This window comes from Leptidea sinapis, chromosome 19 (assembly GCF_905404315.1).
Source record: "Leptidea sinapis chromosome 19, ilLepSina1.1, whole genome shotgun sequence".
In the NCBI taxonomy this organism is placed as follows: Eukaryota; Metazoa; Arthropoda; class Insecta; order Lepidoptera; family Pieridae; genus Leptidea; species Leptidea sinapis.
Window position 1 is genome coordinate 11,951,440 of NC_066283.1, and position 17,267 is coordinate 11,968,706.

The following is a 17,267-nucleotide window of genomic DNA, read 5'->3' on the forward strand; positions in this document are numbered from 1 at the left end:
AAATTAACACTCAAGAAAACTCAAAACATTTGGATAATTATGGATTTCGTCAAATTAAAGCCTACTTCAATAAAAAGCTTTTAATCTGATTTATCCGCCGTACAACATTGTGCCTATATGTTAAACAAAAGCCAAAATTGATATTTTATGGCAAATATTAGAAAAGTGAAACCATGGGCACGGCCTGTTATTTTAATGCAAATATAATACGATCGCCGGGCCCTTCATTATGATATGTTTGAAGCCGAAACTTCTTTTCAAGGTCTCGATATCGAACATAAAGTGTTTTGAGCTGAACATCGTCACGTTAGTGCGTTGTTTAACATTTTCACGTGCTCATTATTAAATGGTTCCATTTTGGATCGGCGTGTATTCATCTACGCATTTATCTTGAATTATCACAAGTCATGCACGCTGGCTCGATGCCTTGGCATGTCATTTGATATAAAATCGTTTGGGAAAGTTTCTTCGGATTTTATGTTTCGCATGAGGACTTTACAATTTATTTATTTAAGTACTCTTAGTAAATATTTTGTTCCATGATGATTTTACCATCTTGTTAATAGTGATGAACCCGTAGATATTTTGGCACTTCTGAGTTTAAAAAAACGCGACATGTAGTTTTGGCAAACCTTTCTTAATGTTTACCTGACATTGTGCCGTTTTCAGTTGCCCAAAAACTCGATCTGTGTGAACGCGACCTTACTATCACAGCATAAGGCCCATATAAACATACAAAATCTTATAGCGCCTTGAGTTGCATTATTCCCTTTTTTGTAATAAAATTAAAAAAAGAATTGGCAGTGAAAATTAAACTGTAAACAAAATTTTACTAATTTGTTAATTTTTATGAAAATGTAACTTTTTGAATGTCAACAAAATCAACCAGATACGAATAGTACTTACTCTAAAGCGAATTTATTGGAATTTTATAATACAAAATACCTACCGTACGCGGAATGACTTTCCATATTAACACATTGTGTGTGGACACAGTGGATTGTGCTTCCTTGCGCTGTGTTTCCGGCACGGTACAACATGGGTAGGTTTAAAAAAGCGGCCAAGTGCAAGTCGGACTTACCCATGATGTAGTGGGTTCGGTAGGAGCAAGTAACTTAAACGATTTATGACGTATTAAAAAAACTATTTACTAGATTTCGTTCCAACCAAATTTTGGAAGGGGGTGGTGGGGGACACTCCACCACTTTGAAAGTGTCTCTCGCGCAAACTATTTAGTTTAGGAAAAAAATTATGTAAAAGACCTATCCATAGATGATATTTATGGGTTTGATGAAAAAAAAATTTTGAATTTCAGTTCTAAGTATGGTAAACCCCCCAAATTTTCTATTTTTGTCTAAAAATCTTAATGCAGTTCATAGAATACATCTACTTACCAAGTTTTAACAGTATATTTCGTATAGTATCGGAAAAAAGGAGCTGTGACATACGGACGGACGGACAGACAGACATGACGAATCCATTTTTGCCAATTGGCTACGGAACCCTCAAAATATACACCTTCGGAAAAGACCAGCAAGGCTCCTCTGATGCCCTGGTGTTGCAAGAGTGTGGCGGCGATCGCTCAACAACCGCTTCCCGTGAAGTAAAAATCATTTTTCCCAAGAGTAATCATTATTCATATAGTAAAGATAATATCTGAATGCATCCAAAGAAAGGACTTTCTTCCACGCACAACAAAACCATGGAATCAATTTCCATGTGCGATGTTTCAAGGACGATACAATTTTAAGTTATTAGAAAATTTATTAATCACACTTTTATTATTATTTATATTTGAATGTGTGCATTACAAAGTACCTCAGGTAATTAAAATGAATTTTGCAACGGTTGGGGTTCACATGTTTGATATAAGAATTTATATAGATAAATGTTAAATAATAAAAATCAGCACCAGTTTATAAAACAATCTTTCTTATATAATAATATTTAGGACTAGGCAACAAAGTCAGGAATGAAAATACAGTCTCACGATACTATTATAACTTAGTTTATAACATAGACGTAGAGAATACACTGAGTGTTCCCGATCCAGCTGTAAAATTAATCTCGAACATGATAGAAGTAGAGGGAACGTGCTGCTATCAGGAGCCACCTTAGTCACATTTAAGAATTATAAGATGGGACAAAACTGCAACTTTAACTAAATCCTTTATAAATACCTTAAAAATTGAGGTTTCGTTCTCTACTATTTTCTCCTTCAAAAGGCAAAATTCTGAGAAACGAATAAGAAGAATGTAACATCATGTGTCAGACATATATTAATATTCAGCTTGCTTGTTGCCGAATTTATATTCTATGCTTCTGTTTGCCGCCTATTTAATTAGTTCAGCCACTAATGTTAACTTACAAAAAAATATTAAAAAAGCAAAAATTGTAATAATGTAGATCTTATTTGAAAAAATAAACCCAAGGAGAAAACAGTCGAAAACTTAAAATAAAATTGAAAAAATCACTGCTAATGTTTACTCTGAAGTTGCTTTTTCGTTCTGCTGTAGGTATGGTTAATTTTATGCTGGTAATCCTCAGTAGATTCTATCTATCTATGGTACAAATCTATTCACTGCAAACGAACTCTATAGTTTCATTTTTAACACCTATAAACGGAGTATTTCTGATATATTTCACCAACTTTAACACCTCACTCCGAAACTCCAACTTCTGGTCTATATTGAACTCTCGTAGGATAGGCACGAGAGAGTCAAAGAAAGCTCTATCGTCATCGCTGACAATATTTTCTGTATCTAATTCGCGACATAACGAACCGTCGTGGTCTACTGCGTCTACTCTCTCGATTCTTCTCCGCTTCAAGTTATCTATCGTTGAGAGTATCTCCTCGTCACTATTGGGGGTGTCAGCTTCGGTGGTCTTGTTTCGTTCGTCATCGCTGGAGTTGTCAGAGCCCGGTTGGATTCTTTTCTTTGCTTTCCGGGCGTTGTATACGTCGTCCAGAAAAGCCAGTTTCTTCGCGTACGTATATTCCTTATTGTTCCGTTTGATTGACTTTACGTAATTATCGCGCAGATTCCGCCATTTGCTTTGCAGTTTGCGAACTGTAATTAAAGTGTTTTTATTAAGATTTGTTTTTTTCGTTCTTTTTCCAATTCCTCAACATAATTCGGCAGTTAATTCAAAGTTGATATGACATTTTTGTTTCATGTGTCGGTCTGAAGGGCGGCGTACCTAGTGAAATTACTGGGCAAATGAGACTTAACATCGTATTTTTCAAGGCGACGAGCGCAATTGGAGTGCCGCTCAGAATTTTTGGGTTTTTAAAGAATCCTGCGCGGCATTGCATTGTAATGGGCAGGGCGTATCAATATCCATCAGCTGAATGTCCTGCTCGTCTCGTCCCTTATTGTCATAAAAAAACATTGCGAATCTCACCTTGTACGTGACGTTGGTATTAACATTATTATGTTAGCATAGCAACAGCAAGCTCAGTCTTCGCAATATTTAATATGTAATTATCCTTATCGGATACTTTATGTAACAGTTCCACTCGGATTTTGGGTTTTTTCAAGAATCCTGAGCGACACTGTAATCTGGCCTGGGCAGGGCGTCTCACTTAACATCAGCTCGTCTCGTTACTTTTTTCGTTAAAAAAGTATAAATTAATTTATGAAATAAATTTCTAAGGAAGTACAATAGCGGACAGAAATAATTTACCAGCGTGGCTACTTTTCAATCTTTGGCGGAAAAGATACTGGACAGTAATTATTATTTATATGTAACTAAATGACAGACTCTAAAAATCTTTGTTTTAAAAGACTGTTAAAAGGAATCGCTTACATGTTCCAATTTGAAAACAAAGTACTAATTTAATTACAATTTGAATGTTCAGAAACTCATCAACTAATTATAATCATTCAGCAAATTGAATGCAAAGTACACACCTTTTACTTTATTTCAACTTGCAGTGATCACTCACAATAACGCGACTCTCAAATCGTCTCATCATCATCCTATGCTATAAATACCGGATTTATTTCTTTAATACCTGGCATGCTTTAGATGAATCTTAACATAAACAATCTAGTTAACGATGTACATTAACTTTATTAAACGAATAAACTGAACCTCACTAAACAATTCATTGTCAAGGAAGGCTACAAATAAATATGTATACACAAATATAATATTAGGTTGTGCGCATATCAAAATATATATATATGTAATTGTAAGATAAGATCAAAACGCATCCTCTGTGTCAATGAGTGTGCAAATTATCTGTTACAATTTGTTATTAATATTGTTATCTGTTTTCGAACTTGAATAATATTATGTTTAATATAATATACCTAACTAGGAACGTGTCGATAAAACAATAAAATTATTAATTTATACCTTAGGTCATGTGACATTTCTATGCTTTATGTAAACAAAAGAATATAGTCATACCTATTAACTGAAATCGTAGCACACGAAACACTAGGAACTAACTGCTCACGAGACAGAGAAATGGAAAAACAGGAGACCCAGTGACAGTGACAACTGACAGGTACTTACAAACATCGTGCTGCTCAGCTTCGCCCAAATTATCAAAATCACTGATAAACACCCTTGCAACCTTGATCCACGCTTTTTCCCTCTTGCTCCTAAACTTGTTTCCTTCGTAGTTCCATATGTATGGCTGGTTCTTGATCTCGTTGATGAAAGACTCCGCGTCGAACGAATACGAGGCCATCGTGTAATAACAGTTGTGTTGTTGTGTAACGTCCGTCACCGGTCGCACCGCAGCGGCGCGCGTTTGTATACGTGTGTGCGTCGGCGGGTGAGTTCAGCAGACTGACGGCGTGCGGCAGCGGACAGCGGGGCGACCCGCGCCGCAACCCGCGCCGCTGCGTCGCCGCCCGCCTCGCTACACCGGTCACCGCGTCTACTTGGCGCCACGCCGAACAACAAAACTATGACAAATATAACATCTCCCACTGCAGCTACGGTATAAACATAGCTTGCTATTAGTGTTAAAGCCATTGCTTATACCGTATTACGGAGATAAGCTTGAAAACCCCCGAGTTACTTTAGTAGCATTAGTTCGGAAATACTGCTTGGTTACTGTAGAGCTGATTGTACAAGGTGGCATGCTTGTGAGAACACCAGACGTCAACGTAGTGCGGGAAAAACATTGCAGTAATTAATTAAAGTATATCTCCTCATGTGTTAAATCATTTCTTTACACTGAAAATAATTTATTTGAATTAATTCATAATCAGCTTCGAAGTAAATACACAATACTATGTGGATTGTGGACCTGACGGAACGGCAACGTCGCTCGCCGTTGCGTGTTCACGCCACACGGACACGAGGGATCGCTGCGGGCTGGCTTGACTGCGGTTACCGCTAGGGCTGTCAACAAATATTTATATTTAAAAATTGTAAGGCCTGGTTTATGATTTAATTTTAAGGTAATATATATTATTTTTATGTATATATGATAATAATTGGTTCTGATTATATTATTATTATTGGACTTCTACGTTGCGCCAATTTTGTCACCCTGAATTCAAGCCCTTGTAAGCCCAATGCGAGTTGGTTAATTTTACACACAACCTTTGAATATCCTCACAGGAAAGAGTAAGTTTTCTCATCATGTTTGCCTACACCGTAAGAGTATCTAATAAACGTCCATACGGATTCGGAAACTCGACACTTTTCGCCACCGACTCTCTATTATTATTATTGGTATTTATATATTGTTTTTATTTAAAAATGAACCTCCCATAATCATACATACCCTCTTACATTATTTTTAAGATATACAATTCTTAAAGTTTTATTCTAAGATGATATTATAAAGATAACATAACATGTCAGAAGAGTTGCCAAAATAAGCGTCATCTTACACACCTGTCATGGTGTTGAATAGAAGCGGCCCTAAACTGTATCGTCTTATGTTTGGAACAATACATACAATATTTGACCTTGTGAAGATTGAGCTACCTACTATTTTCTAAAAGCTACTTATTTAGCAGTTTATGTGATAAGAATCGAACAGGACACCGCCCGCGGCCCTAACTTCAGTAATTCAAGAGCGATGTAGCCTGTAGGCATTTATGTATATACATTCATTTCTATTTATATTAACCACCTGCCCCGTATGTAATGTCACATATTTCATTAATATTTGTAGTTATATAAACGTACTAGGTCACTTAATGGGTATGCAGTAAGTAACACGTATCCGCATATGTGTGTGTGTGAAACGTTAATTTTTAAATAAATGTTTTTGAGTAATTATATGCACAAGCAATTAAATATATACTTTATTTAAAGTGAAAGAGAAGCACTTGTAATTGGATATGAAATAATTATTCACATATATTAGAATTGGCAACCCTATTAACAGCCTAAACACTGAGAGATCAATATTTTTTATAATGGCAACATTTGTAACTTAAAAATAAGTAATTTAAATTTTGTTGTGTCGAATCCACACTACCAATATAATAACAATAATCTAACTTTGGTAATTCAGATTTCATAGTGAAACCAAAATGGCGGCCGTGCATTGAAAATTATGTGTCTTTTTTAAGTGTAAAAAATTACACTGTGTTTATAACGTTTACGATGGAACAGAACGCTTCGTGTGAGTCTCATTCGCACAAAACGGGCTTTTTTACATGTCATCATCTGACAAACGGACTCTCTCGATGTATGAGCATCATACACATTTTTTTATTTATTTAAAACAGACAGTCTTTTCAAATGAATTACTAAATTAGATAACAGAAACCAGACCTATAGTTGCCTTAATTAACAAGTTTAATATCGAACAGTCTCTTATAGTTATACAAACATATAAAATAATTTAAGAGATCATGTATACATTTTATGAGAATTTAAATAAAATTATTTTAATTTGTTTTTTTAAATTTTGAAAAACAGGAACAGAAAGCTATCTATCTATCTACACTATAATCGTGGTGAAAATTATGAATTTAAAAATATTTATGAGTTTTGTTTGTTTCGTCGTGGGAATTTCTTAAATTAGCATTGTCTCCTCACACATACATTAATTTTGTTATGAAAATACGCTAACAGAAACCGAACCCACGGTCCATGCATGGAAGGATCCGTACGTGAACACGTAGCATAGCTTGGTTAGTGGTGGTATGTCAGCAATATGTACAAAATGCATAATAACTTTACTGCAAACTAGATACTACAGATTGGTCGGACTTTATTTTTTATTTTATTTTAATTTAGTTGGTGAAAACCCCGATGATCTAATGTGTCATATGTTTAAAAAAATATTTCTGTTACAGCTGCGTTAGAGTTACCTTGCCAAACATTGTCTTTTAAGTTTAAAAAAAAACCTTTGAATCGCGCGACACATATTTTATTTTCTACATCTCACATCTATGGGCTCTGTTACAAATAAGATTGTATTTATTTTTATGATGTAATGTAGGTTATCTTAATAAAAACATTTAAGTTAATTTATTTATTGAAGCTTTAGCAATAAATAAAAAAAAATCTACTTGAAATGAGTATTTATATATATATATTATTACTTTGGCTTGAATGCAGGCTGCTTGGAAACAACCTATGGATGTACGAACTGTTTCCATGGGAAATTTAGTCACTGCTTCTTCTAGGGATTTCTTTAGCGGCTGGATGTCGGCTATGTCATCTAAAATTGACCATTAATGGTAGTCCAAGGGGTTCAGATCTGGGTTAGACGAGGGCCAGTCTTCAGCTCTTATAAACCATGGAATGCTGACATACAGCCAAGCCGCGAAATTCCGAGGTACATTTTCAAAAAGTATATTTCTAAGTTTCACAACATGATCTACGACAGTTATCAAAAGTGATACATTTTGGCTAAAGTCGCGAAGAAGTCCGTTTTCACAAAAATGAAGCTTTGTGATTCAAAACACAACATCTTCTCTCCTTACTTACTTCGGCCTTCCGGCCATTGTTTTGTCCTTATTGTTTTGTTGTATTATTGTAAATGTAAGCAAGCAATAACAATATTTTTGACTTCCTTCACTACGGTACTGGCGAAACAACACGAAAGTAAGGTTTCGAAACAGGCCGTGGGTAAAAGTTTAAAATAATAGACGAACTTTTATAATGGAACAAACAACATATATTTAAACATAAAGTAGTTCTGCTCACAAATTAATGATATGTTTAACAATCTTAATATATATAAATCCAGTGTCCTGATTTTTGTTTCCAGTGAACTCCTTAACTAATGAACAGATTTATGGGGATTAATAATTATCTATATTTCCAGTATTTGTTTTGTATGGACATATTTTCTATGAGAGAATTTATCTATTCCGGCACGATTTGACAGTTCTGCTGTGAAACAATTTCATTATAACAACAGGGAACATATTTTACGAAATAATTCTTGATGTAATAAAATATTATTGACAAATTCATAAAATAACAGTACTGTATTTATTTTGTACAGAACAATGTCTGTCGGGTCGGCTAGTGTATTTATAAAATGATAAGTTGACATCAGTCCATTATAATATTACAGTAAATAATATTTTCGCCTTTAGACTGAATTATAGTTATAAATATGTTTATATGTTTGTATTGTTCAATATGTTTTTATGTTCTCACGCAGTGATCATGTGTTAACAACTGAACTAGCGGCGAGCTACTTCGCCCTACTACGCCCGTCGTCTCAATATACAGGTACTTATGAAAAACCTGTGCGTGAAGTCATATTATTGCTTGGTGGAATAAAAAAAAATCTAGGCAACAATTATCCAATTTACAACAAGTCATAAATATAATCCTTGCATGATTTATAAATTATTATTAATTATATTGGAATACAAATCGATAATACCTCTTCTTAATCTTGCAGTTCTTACAAACTTAGGTACCTATGTTAGTGAGTAACAACAAAAATATAACCTCTTATTACAATCATTTCCGTTTCATGGAATTGAATGGGGCTTACAGTATTATTTACACAAAAAAATAGCTATCAACAAAAGAATAACAATATAAGTATTCGATGGTAGTTTCAAACGTGAAAAGTTTTGCCACCAATCTCACTATCACAATAATTTCGCCATCTTGGTGTCCGTAACCTACCAAACTAGACACCATACAGACACCAGAGTCATGACGCGTCCGAGCTGGTCGCGGAACCAAACGGACACCATATGAGTAACTTCCCTATATAGCTGTCTACATTTTGTTGGTAGCGGCAACTGGTTGCGCCACCGTCTCTGACTCTCTTCAATATCAAAAGAGCTACGACCTACGAATAAAACATAGAAATTCGTATCCTTAATAATTATATGATTACATGTTGTTTAAGTTACGTAGAGTTTCAATCGAAACTCTCGTTTCTCTGTCTTTTGATAGACATTCTGCCATTCTCTCTCATACTGCTGTTTGGAGTGGAATTAGTCAGATGGCACGACACAGCTTCCTGCATAACGTTCGCAATCTGTGATCTGACCCACATCTTTATATCTAGTGACAATTGCTTCATCTCCGGCAGGAACGAGAGCAGGAATAGCTTATCGCTATCGTTCTCGTTCGAGTCCAACTGGAACATTGGCAGATCTACCTCTTCTGTCGGAGCGAATACTTCCTTCTTCTTCTCTTTCTTAACTCGTCGCTTCTTTTTCGGCGCCGCGACGATTTCTTCCGAAACGTCGTCAAGTTCTTCAATCGGCATGTTCATGTCTTCTGCTTCCATGTGAGTTACTCGAGGGTCTACCTCGTCATCACTGAGGATTTAATGAAAATATTAGTTATGGATCATATTGCGATTGAGGAGGAAAGTTTTAGGTGGGTTTATTTACATGTGATATCTCAAGGGAGATGGATATATAATTTAAACAGCTAATAATGTACATGGAATTTTACGAGCCAAATGGTATGTGACCAGTTAGTAGCCAGCTACTAAGTAATGGTTTCCGGGTTTGAATTGCGAAGAAGTTTGAAATTGCGTGCCTGGAAGCCTGGGGCTATACATAATTTGAGGCGATCGGTCGTTTCTTGAAGTTATTTTAGATAGACATAGACTTAATCGAATATTATGTATTTCGGTCACTGTGTTCTAAACTACTCCGCCACTGAACGATAGTTTTTAAATATTCTTTCCTTTCCCAATTAAATAGCGTACAGTGTATGGAAATATTACAGAAACAAAACAAACAAACACATACTCCGTATCGCTGCTGATGTCACCGTCAAAACCGCCCAGGAAGCTCATCTTCTTGAAGTATATGTACACCTTTCTGTGCCTCCGCGTGCCAAGCCTTCTGGCTCGCAACTCTCTGTTGTAAGCGTCTCGTAACGAACGCCATCTTTTCTGCAGAAGTAATACTGTAACAAAATATACAAAACTGATCAAATAGTGTCCACAAATTTTACACCCGTTATACTTAAATTAGAATTATATGATTACACTAGCTGACCCGGCAAAGGTTGTTTTGCCATATAAAGTATAATTCACGCAATAGTTTTATAAGTAATAAAATATTGCCTATATATATATTGTACATCATTTTGTTCTATTGTCAATAGTTTTTGCAGCGCACGCAAAAATAGGTTTTCGATTTTACACCTTGTGTTACAAAATAGCAATTTTATTACGGATCCCTAATTTTGAAAAAAAAACATAGCCTATAGCCTTCCTCGATAAATAGACTACCCAACACTGAAAGAATCATTCAAATCGGACCAGTAGTACCAGAGATTAGCGCGTTCAAACAAACAAACAAACACTGCAGCTTTATAATATTAGTATAGATTTGCAATTATTATTACTGTACAGATTAATCTTGAAGAAAACTGAGTACAAAGGTCATCCAAAAACTTTTCATGCTTTCACAAAATATTAAATGATAAATTCTGAAAAAGCTTTCTCTTAAATCAAAGCAGTAAGCTAATCTGAGCACTTACTGGTCACTGCAGACTTAAGAATCTCTATAACATTGGGGTCAATGAGTCTCCCAGGTGTATGTACATTATGTCGCGTATAGGATGAATCCTTTGCGGGTTCACGCTAAAAGAAGCCAGCATCTAGGAGAAAATGAATTCCCGTATAAATTCATTAAAGCGTAGCCGTTGGATTTTGGAAAGGCTCCAAGGGACATTATTAGCGTGATAGAAGCAGTTGATTTGATGGTCATACCATAATGGTGGTCCCAACTACCTCGACACAGAACATACATTCTTGATTATATTTTTGTTATTATTTAAAATTTATTTTTTTTTGGTAGTTTTAGGTATAAATGTCTTCAATAAATATTATTATACCTAATTAATTTTACGCATCAAGTAATGTCACACTCGGTAAACAAAAAGGTACTTGAAAATGAGAAAATCTAAAGTAATAACAGCTAATGCCCGATTTGGGATGATCCTGTTACCTACCAGAAACTACTTTATAATTTGTTATTTTTTAAAGTGATATATTATGAACGATGCGGGGCGCGAAAACGTGACCTCTCGCGTTCCGTACGAGCGCTCTTCCACTGAGCCAACCGTTCGAGTGCCGTAAAGTTCATAAAGCTTGATATGTCTTTGTACAACTCTCAACTCTGCTTTGTTTTTATAAGTTAAAGTTATTATTATTATATTTTTTATAATTGCTTATTAAATGGTCGCATAATTAATATCTTTATTTATTTACGGTGTGTGTGGATTGATGCATCTAAATAATGTACTTACTCAATAATTCTTGTGTTTATTCTTATAAATTTACATTTACTTTAGTTTTTACATACTCGTGTAAAGCATTGACTATGTGACGTTTTAGTATTTTTTGTTGCATCACTTTACATAATATATTGTAATTGCAATGATTTGTCAAACGATGAAACTGTAAATGTGGGTTAAAAGGAGTGTCAATGAGTTTCTTGCCATTAAAGCTCAACCTTTTCTGAAGCGGTGGTAAATGTAAAAATATAATAAAACATTTAACATTTATAAGTGTCATAATCATGATTCATGTCGTGTGTGTTCTCGACCTACACGAATAAAGAGATTTTGTTTTATTTTGCGTGAGCAATGCCCCGTAATTAGCTCACCAAATAGAAAGTGAGAAGCGCTGTCTATAGACATCTGCAGTACCTCTCCTCTCTTAGAGATGCGTTGGTAGCCTTGTAAACTTGAAATAAGCTTACCCTTATCATACTGCCCCGCGCGATCGTATGTCTCCCAGTCGCGGAACAACGCCGCTCCTACGTCCTTCCACAGTAGTATCTTGTCGTGTCGGTCCAGCGGGCGTTCCAAATCGTACAAACCTGGCCGTTTCTTTACCTCGCCGATTAATCGCACCGGGTTTAGCATTGCGACAGCAGACGCACACTCATGACGACCTGCGACTGTCGACTGCTGCGCGGTGTCGCAACGATCGCATGTCTCGACGCTCTACGCCTATTGGCGGACCCGCGACCGAGAGTCGAGACAACACGACAACGTCGCAAATCGCTACTTTCCACCGCTGTCTCCACGTGCTCTCCACAACAATGATCGATTTTACGACAATCTTGAATATTTTCCTATATTTGCTTATAATTGACATGAATAAAATCAATTGATGCCAATTGATGGGATTTCTTTATTGATAATGACCGCCCGTCTTCGTATACCTAACGAATGATCTCTTCCAGATAAACCGGATTTAAAAAAAATACAAGAAATAAAAATATACAACATACATATTATATTATAATATATATACTACCTAAAATAAACTTTTATTGTAATGTAATGTAACTTATGGACTTACTTACCTACTTAATGTTTTTGTTAGTCTATTTTGTGTTTCTTTAGTGTGATACTAGGGGTAACCACATACCGTTTTCGAAGACACATAAATAGAATTTATCTTGGTGATTGCTAGTGCCCATAAAAAGTAAAAAGTAAAAACATGACATAAATTGTATCTCCTACCGCATTTATCACGGGCAGACTTCAAAAGAGCTGTTTGACCTCAATTTTGAATTCCAGCAACTCAACGGACTCCAATATTTTATTTATTGACGTTCTCACCACACCTTTTTTACGCACAACCTAAGTAAATAAAAATATTCCTTACGAAGTCGGCAATAATTCCTACGTTAATACAACAAGGACAAGGTCACCCTCAAAGCAAGCATGCAAGAAGTTAATACCCGCAATACTTTAAAATTGAAATTAGCTATTATAAAGTGTGTTTTTTAACTGGGACGGCATGGGGAAATCCTAGTCCAGAAGAAATTTGAATAACTTCTGCTGCTCAGATTTTTTCTTCCGATACAATAAAATACTTAATTACATGAAACTGAGTAGACCGCATTAAATTTTTCAAATCGTCAAATGGATCTAGCTGATACTAGGGCGCGCCAAACCAGAGATGATAGCATTACTCCATGTGTGGCCGGACCTGCGCTTTGTAGAGCGCTAGAATGTGGAATATTGCCGTGCTCTATTAATGACGCCCAGCTTCTTCGAAGCCAATTTGGCTTTGCTCTCCAGATGAATGGCAATCGCTTGCCAATTTCACGGTCCCAGGATTGTGAGACCCAGTATTCCGATACTAGGGCGAGGCTTTAAGGGAAGTGTTGTCGAAAAGCGGTGATACGACAAATGGGGATTTCTTATTGGTAAACGCGCAAATTTGAGTCTTCTGTGGGTTAAATTGTACAAGGTTCAATTTACCCTATTCCGCGACCTCGATAACTCGATAGAAGACACAAGTTCTACCGGCACTCGTCGACGATTTCCCGAGAGAGACCTGCATGGCCCGTGTATACGGCATCACTAGTGCTGTCGTCTGCATCACAATGTATGTTGGAGGTGTCGTCCAACATATCATTGATATGCAGAAGAAACAGTGTAGGAGATAGCACAAGTATGACGTATATTGGCCCTTCTAACGACAGCACGACGCATTATGGTTTGGGAAATGTACTTTTTATCACTTAGTTAAAATAAGCATTTTAGCAAATATTGTAAAAAGCTTATACAATAATTCCCAAGAGTACCTACAGCAATTTTCAAATAAGTTAAAATGACTTATTTACAGCATTGGTAAGAACACCCTCAGCTCAAACCAAAATACAATAAAAGAAGAATATTTATATCATTTTTCAATATAAGTACTCGATTACAAGAAAAACCCCATTTTATTTATGGGCAAAATCTTGATGTAGGTATAAAGTAACTGTACTTAGGTATAGGACATAGGTAATTTAAGTTTTTTTTCGCTGTAAGAATTACTTGTATCGTTACGGATAAGCTTCTTTTTAAAATGTCACCTTCATTAAAATAGAGACGCCGTTAATGTGATGTAATGCTTTATTACTACCTACTAGGTACAAATTATTTATTTTCGACCTCAAATAAAGACTTCGAGACTGGCCAATAAGCTACCTATAATATACCTATGTAATTATCAATAATCAATCGATTCGTGGAACAAATTGTAGGAGTAGGAGAGTAGGAGTGGTAGGAGTCAGAGGTTATGGTGGTAGAAACTAGAAACAAGTACAATTTACGAATTCTACCAGTAAATAGTAATCCCAAAATACATCGTCGTACAAGAGATCGATGTGGTGGCACGGAGCGGCAACGTCGCAAGAACCACACCACACGGTGTGGCTGGGCGACCGGCCGGCCGGTACCGCTATGCGACGTTGCCGCCCCGCCTAATCGAGCACATCAGACGCGGGGCGACAACGTCGCACCATTATTGCAAGTTTGTTTATCATTGCTCAATAAATTTACGTTGATTTTTATTAGTTAATGTGATTAGTTAGCTCCTAAATGCTGTTGAACATTTGAAAACGATCAAATTATAATAATAAGCTTAAATAAGAAATTGTTGTTCCAGCGTACTGCCTACTTTGGATTTAAATTAAAACCTGCTTCTATATTTCATAGTGAAACGTATCCAATAAAAGCTAGAACATTCTAGATAAAAAAATTAAGTACTCCAGTAGGTACTCACATCATTAGATAAGATTGTTTAACTTTCAATCTTAATCTGTGCTGAGAGTTCATTCGGTATGTTTAGGTAATTAAAACACGAAATATTGACCCTTTTGAAGGTTACAATCTTAAGAAATGAATAATAGAATATGAAAACGCCCCATAACCTATTTTTTACATTACTTAATTGGTTTAAAACCCCCTCCCTAAGGCTCCCTCCCTTTCCAACCTTCCTAACGAATTTGGTAGGTACGTACAATGTATTTGGTCATAATTTGAGAGTCCATGTTAATTTGCAGTACTTAACCTAAATTCGAAACCTTTCTTTTCTGAATCTATTAATCAATTTCCTACTTATAATTCATATTATATTTAACCTAAAAAAAGTGTTTCCCGCACGTTCCTGCAAGCTACGACCTACTCGACGTTCAAGGTCAAATCTATATTCGGAATTACTTTGCTCTCTGACGAGTGACGTTCCCGAGTTAAACTCCGTCTGGGAATCATAAACTATTCATTCCACCGATCACCTCTGCTTTGTTGTGTTGGTCACATTATATTATGAGTACCTGTACGACCGAGCCTTGCTCGGATTTTTAAGAAGGTACAAGACTTAATCAAAAAAAAACTAATAGAACATCTGGATTCGAACCGGGGTCTTCCGCTTTCCGGATCAGTAAATGTCCCATCTGAGCTATTATAGTCTTGTATATAATGGCGAAATTCACCTTTGTATTCTAATGTTACTGTAGCTGTTTCTTATTAAAACACGGATATTCAAATACATAGATTATATTCTAGATCTGAAAACAAACATTCATAATATTTAAAAAATCCTTCATCTTTAATGTTATTTGAATGAGTTGAATAGATTAATTTTAACCATCCATCGGCCAGCCGAGTTTTTATTTAGAAACCTCAAATGATTAATACTTATAGTTACCTCTGGCCAGACTGAAAGACATTATTCACAAGAGAAACCTTTCACTTTCAAACGCTCACAACGTCATGAAAGCCTTAATGTAAGCGTAAAAAAATGTGTACTTTAATTGTAATAATTGCCTTCGCTTGACTCGGCTTAATAATAAATACTTTGTAAGGCTTTCCTATATCAGACCATCAACTGAATTATACACTACGAAATATTTCTTGACAAGCTTATATTTTATCTATATAATATTGTCATTTTACCAAGCTTATCGTGTCTATTAACTTTAACACACCTTGGGAATGTAGCGACCAGCAATAAATTATATAAAAAAAAATATAAACACTGAGTCTGAATAATTTTATTTATGACAGAAAGGGACGAGACTAGCAGGAGGTTCAGCTGATGGTAATTGATACCCCCAACCCACTTTTACATTGTGACGCTCTGGATTCTTGAGAGACCCAAACATTCTGAGCGGCACTACAATTGCGTTCGTCACCTTGAGAGATAAGATGTTAAGTCTCATTGCCCAGTAATTTCACTAGCTACGGCGTCCTTCAGACCGAAACACAATAATTTTCAAATGTGTCGTGAATTTCGAGGTTGAATAAGTTTAATTAAAACCTATTTTGAATAAAATAAATATTTGAATTACAATATTACGCCTAAGTTTTATACTAATTTTCATCGTAATTAAATATGTCAAACAACTTCTTTATTGACATCCAATACTCACGTAGTTCGACACCGAGGATTTTACAAGTACAAACAAGTATTGAATGCGGACCATGTTACATAATGTATACTGTATGTACTTGTATATAAGTACTCGTATATGACTGTGCATTTTTGTATCAAGTAACTATGCACCGTGCATCCGCTGTTTTGCTGGTTCACGCTGCTTGCGTCTGCCTTCTAGGGCTGTCATCGTGGTGTTTTCTAGGGCTGTGATCGTGGAACGAAATGGAAAAAAGTTTAACAAATTTCAAGAATTTAATTATGATATATGTAATATGTTTTTAATGAAACAAAATCTATTTAATTGTTGCTCTGTAAAGAGAAATTTATTTTGTTATAAAACTTTCTAACTTCTACACTTTCAAACATTACAATAATTATTTACAAACCTGTAAAGAGAAACAACATTAAAAGCTATTGCTCCAATTTATATTGTAATAATCTGAAATGATTAAAAGTATTTCTATTACAAATAATCCTTGTTAATTTTCAATTACATAAAACCAGAGTGAATACCGTTAAAGAAGGAACATAGTGCAAAGTGCTGCCACCATAGAATTAATAGACATGTAAAGTCAAATATAATGAAAATGGAAATTTAAATTTAATGGAAAGCCAAAAGAGCTTCATTTACATATATATGAAAATAACCTTTGTCCTGGGAAAA

At 35.4% G+C, this 17,267-nt stretch overlaps 3 protein-coding genes across 3 annotated transcripts in view; 1 reads left to right on the forward strand and 2 right to left on the reverse strand.

Moving 5' to 3' along the window:
• LOC126969706 (nuclear receptor corepressor 1-like) overlaps window positions 1-17,267 on the forward strand; it is a 154,682-nt gene that overhangs the window by 27,985 nt on the left and 109,430 nt on the right. The gene's annotated exons all lie outside the window — the stretch shown is intronic.
• LOC126969846 (uncharacterized) lies at window positions 1,911-4,817 on the reverse strand. Its single transcript, XM_050815422.1, has 2 exons — window positions 4,528-4,817; window positions 1,911-3,071 (listed from the first exon to the last, which is right to left on the reverse strand). Exons 1-2 carry the CDS (start codon window positions 4,703-4,705, stop codon window positions 2,575-2,577), a joined length of 675 nt encoding a protein of 224 aa, XP_050671379.1. The 5' UTR covers window positions 4,706-4,817; the 3' UTR covers window positions 1,911-2,574.
• LOC126969845 (uncharacterized) lies at window positions 8,091-12,372 on the reverse strand. The gene is made up of 3 exons (XM_050815421.1): window positions 12,141-12,372; window positions 10,176-10,335; window positions 8,091-9,734 (listed from the first exon to the last, which is right to left on the reverse strand). The coding sequence occupies exons 1-3, from the start codon at window positions 12,304-12,306 to the stop codon at window positions 9,329-9,331; spliced, it is 732 nt and encodes a 243-aa protein (XP_050671378.1). The 5' UTR covers window positions 12,307-12,372; the 3' UTR covers window positions 8,091-9,328.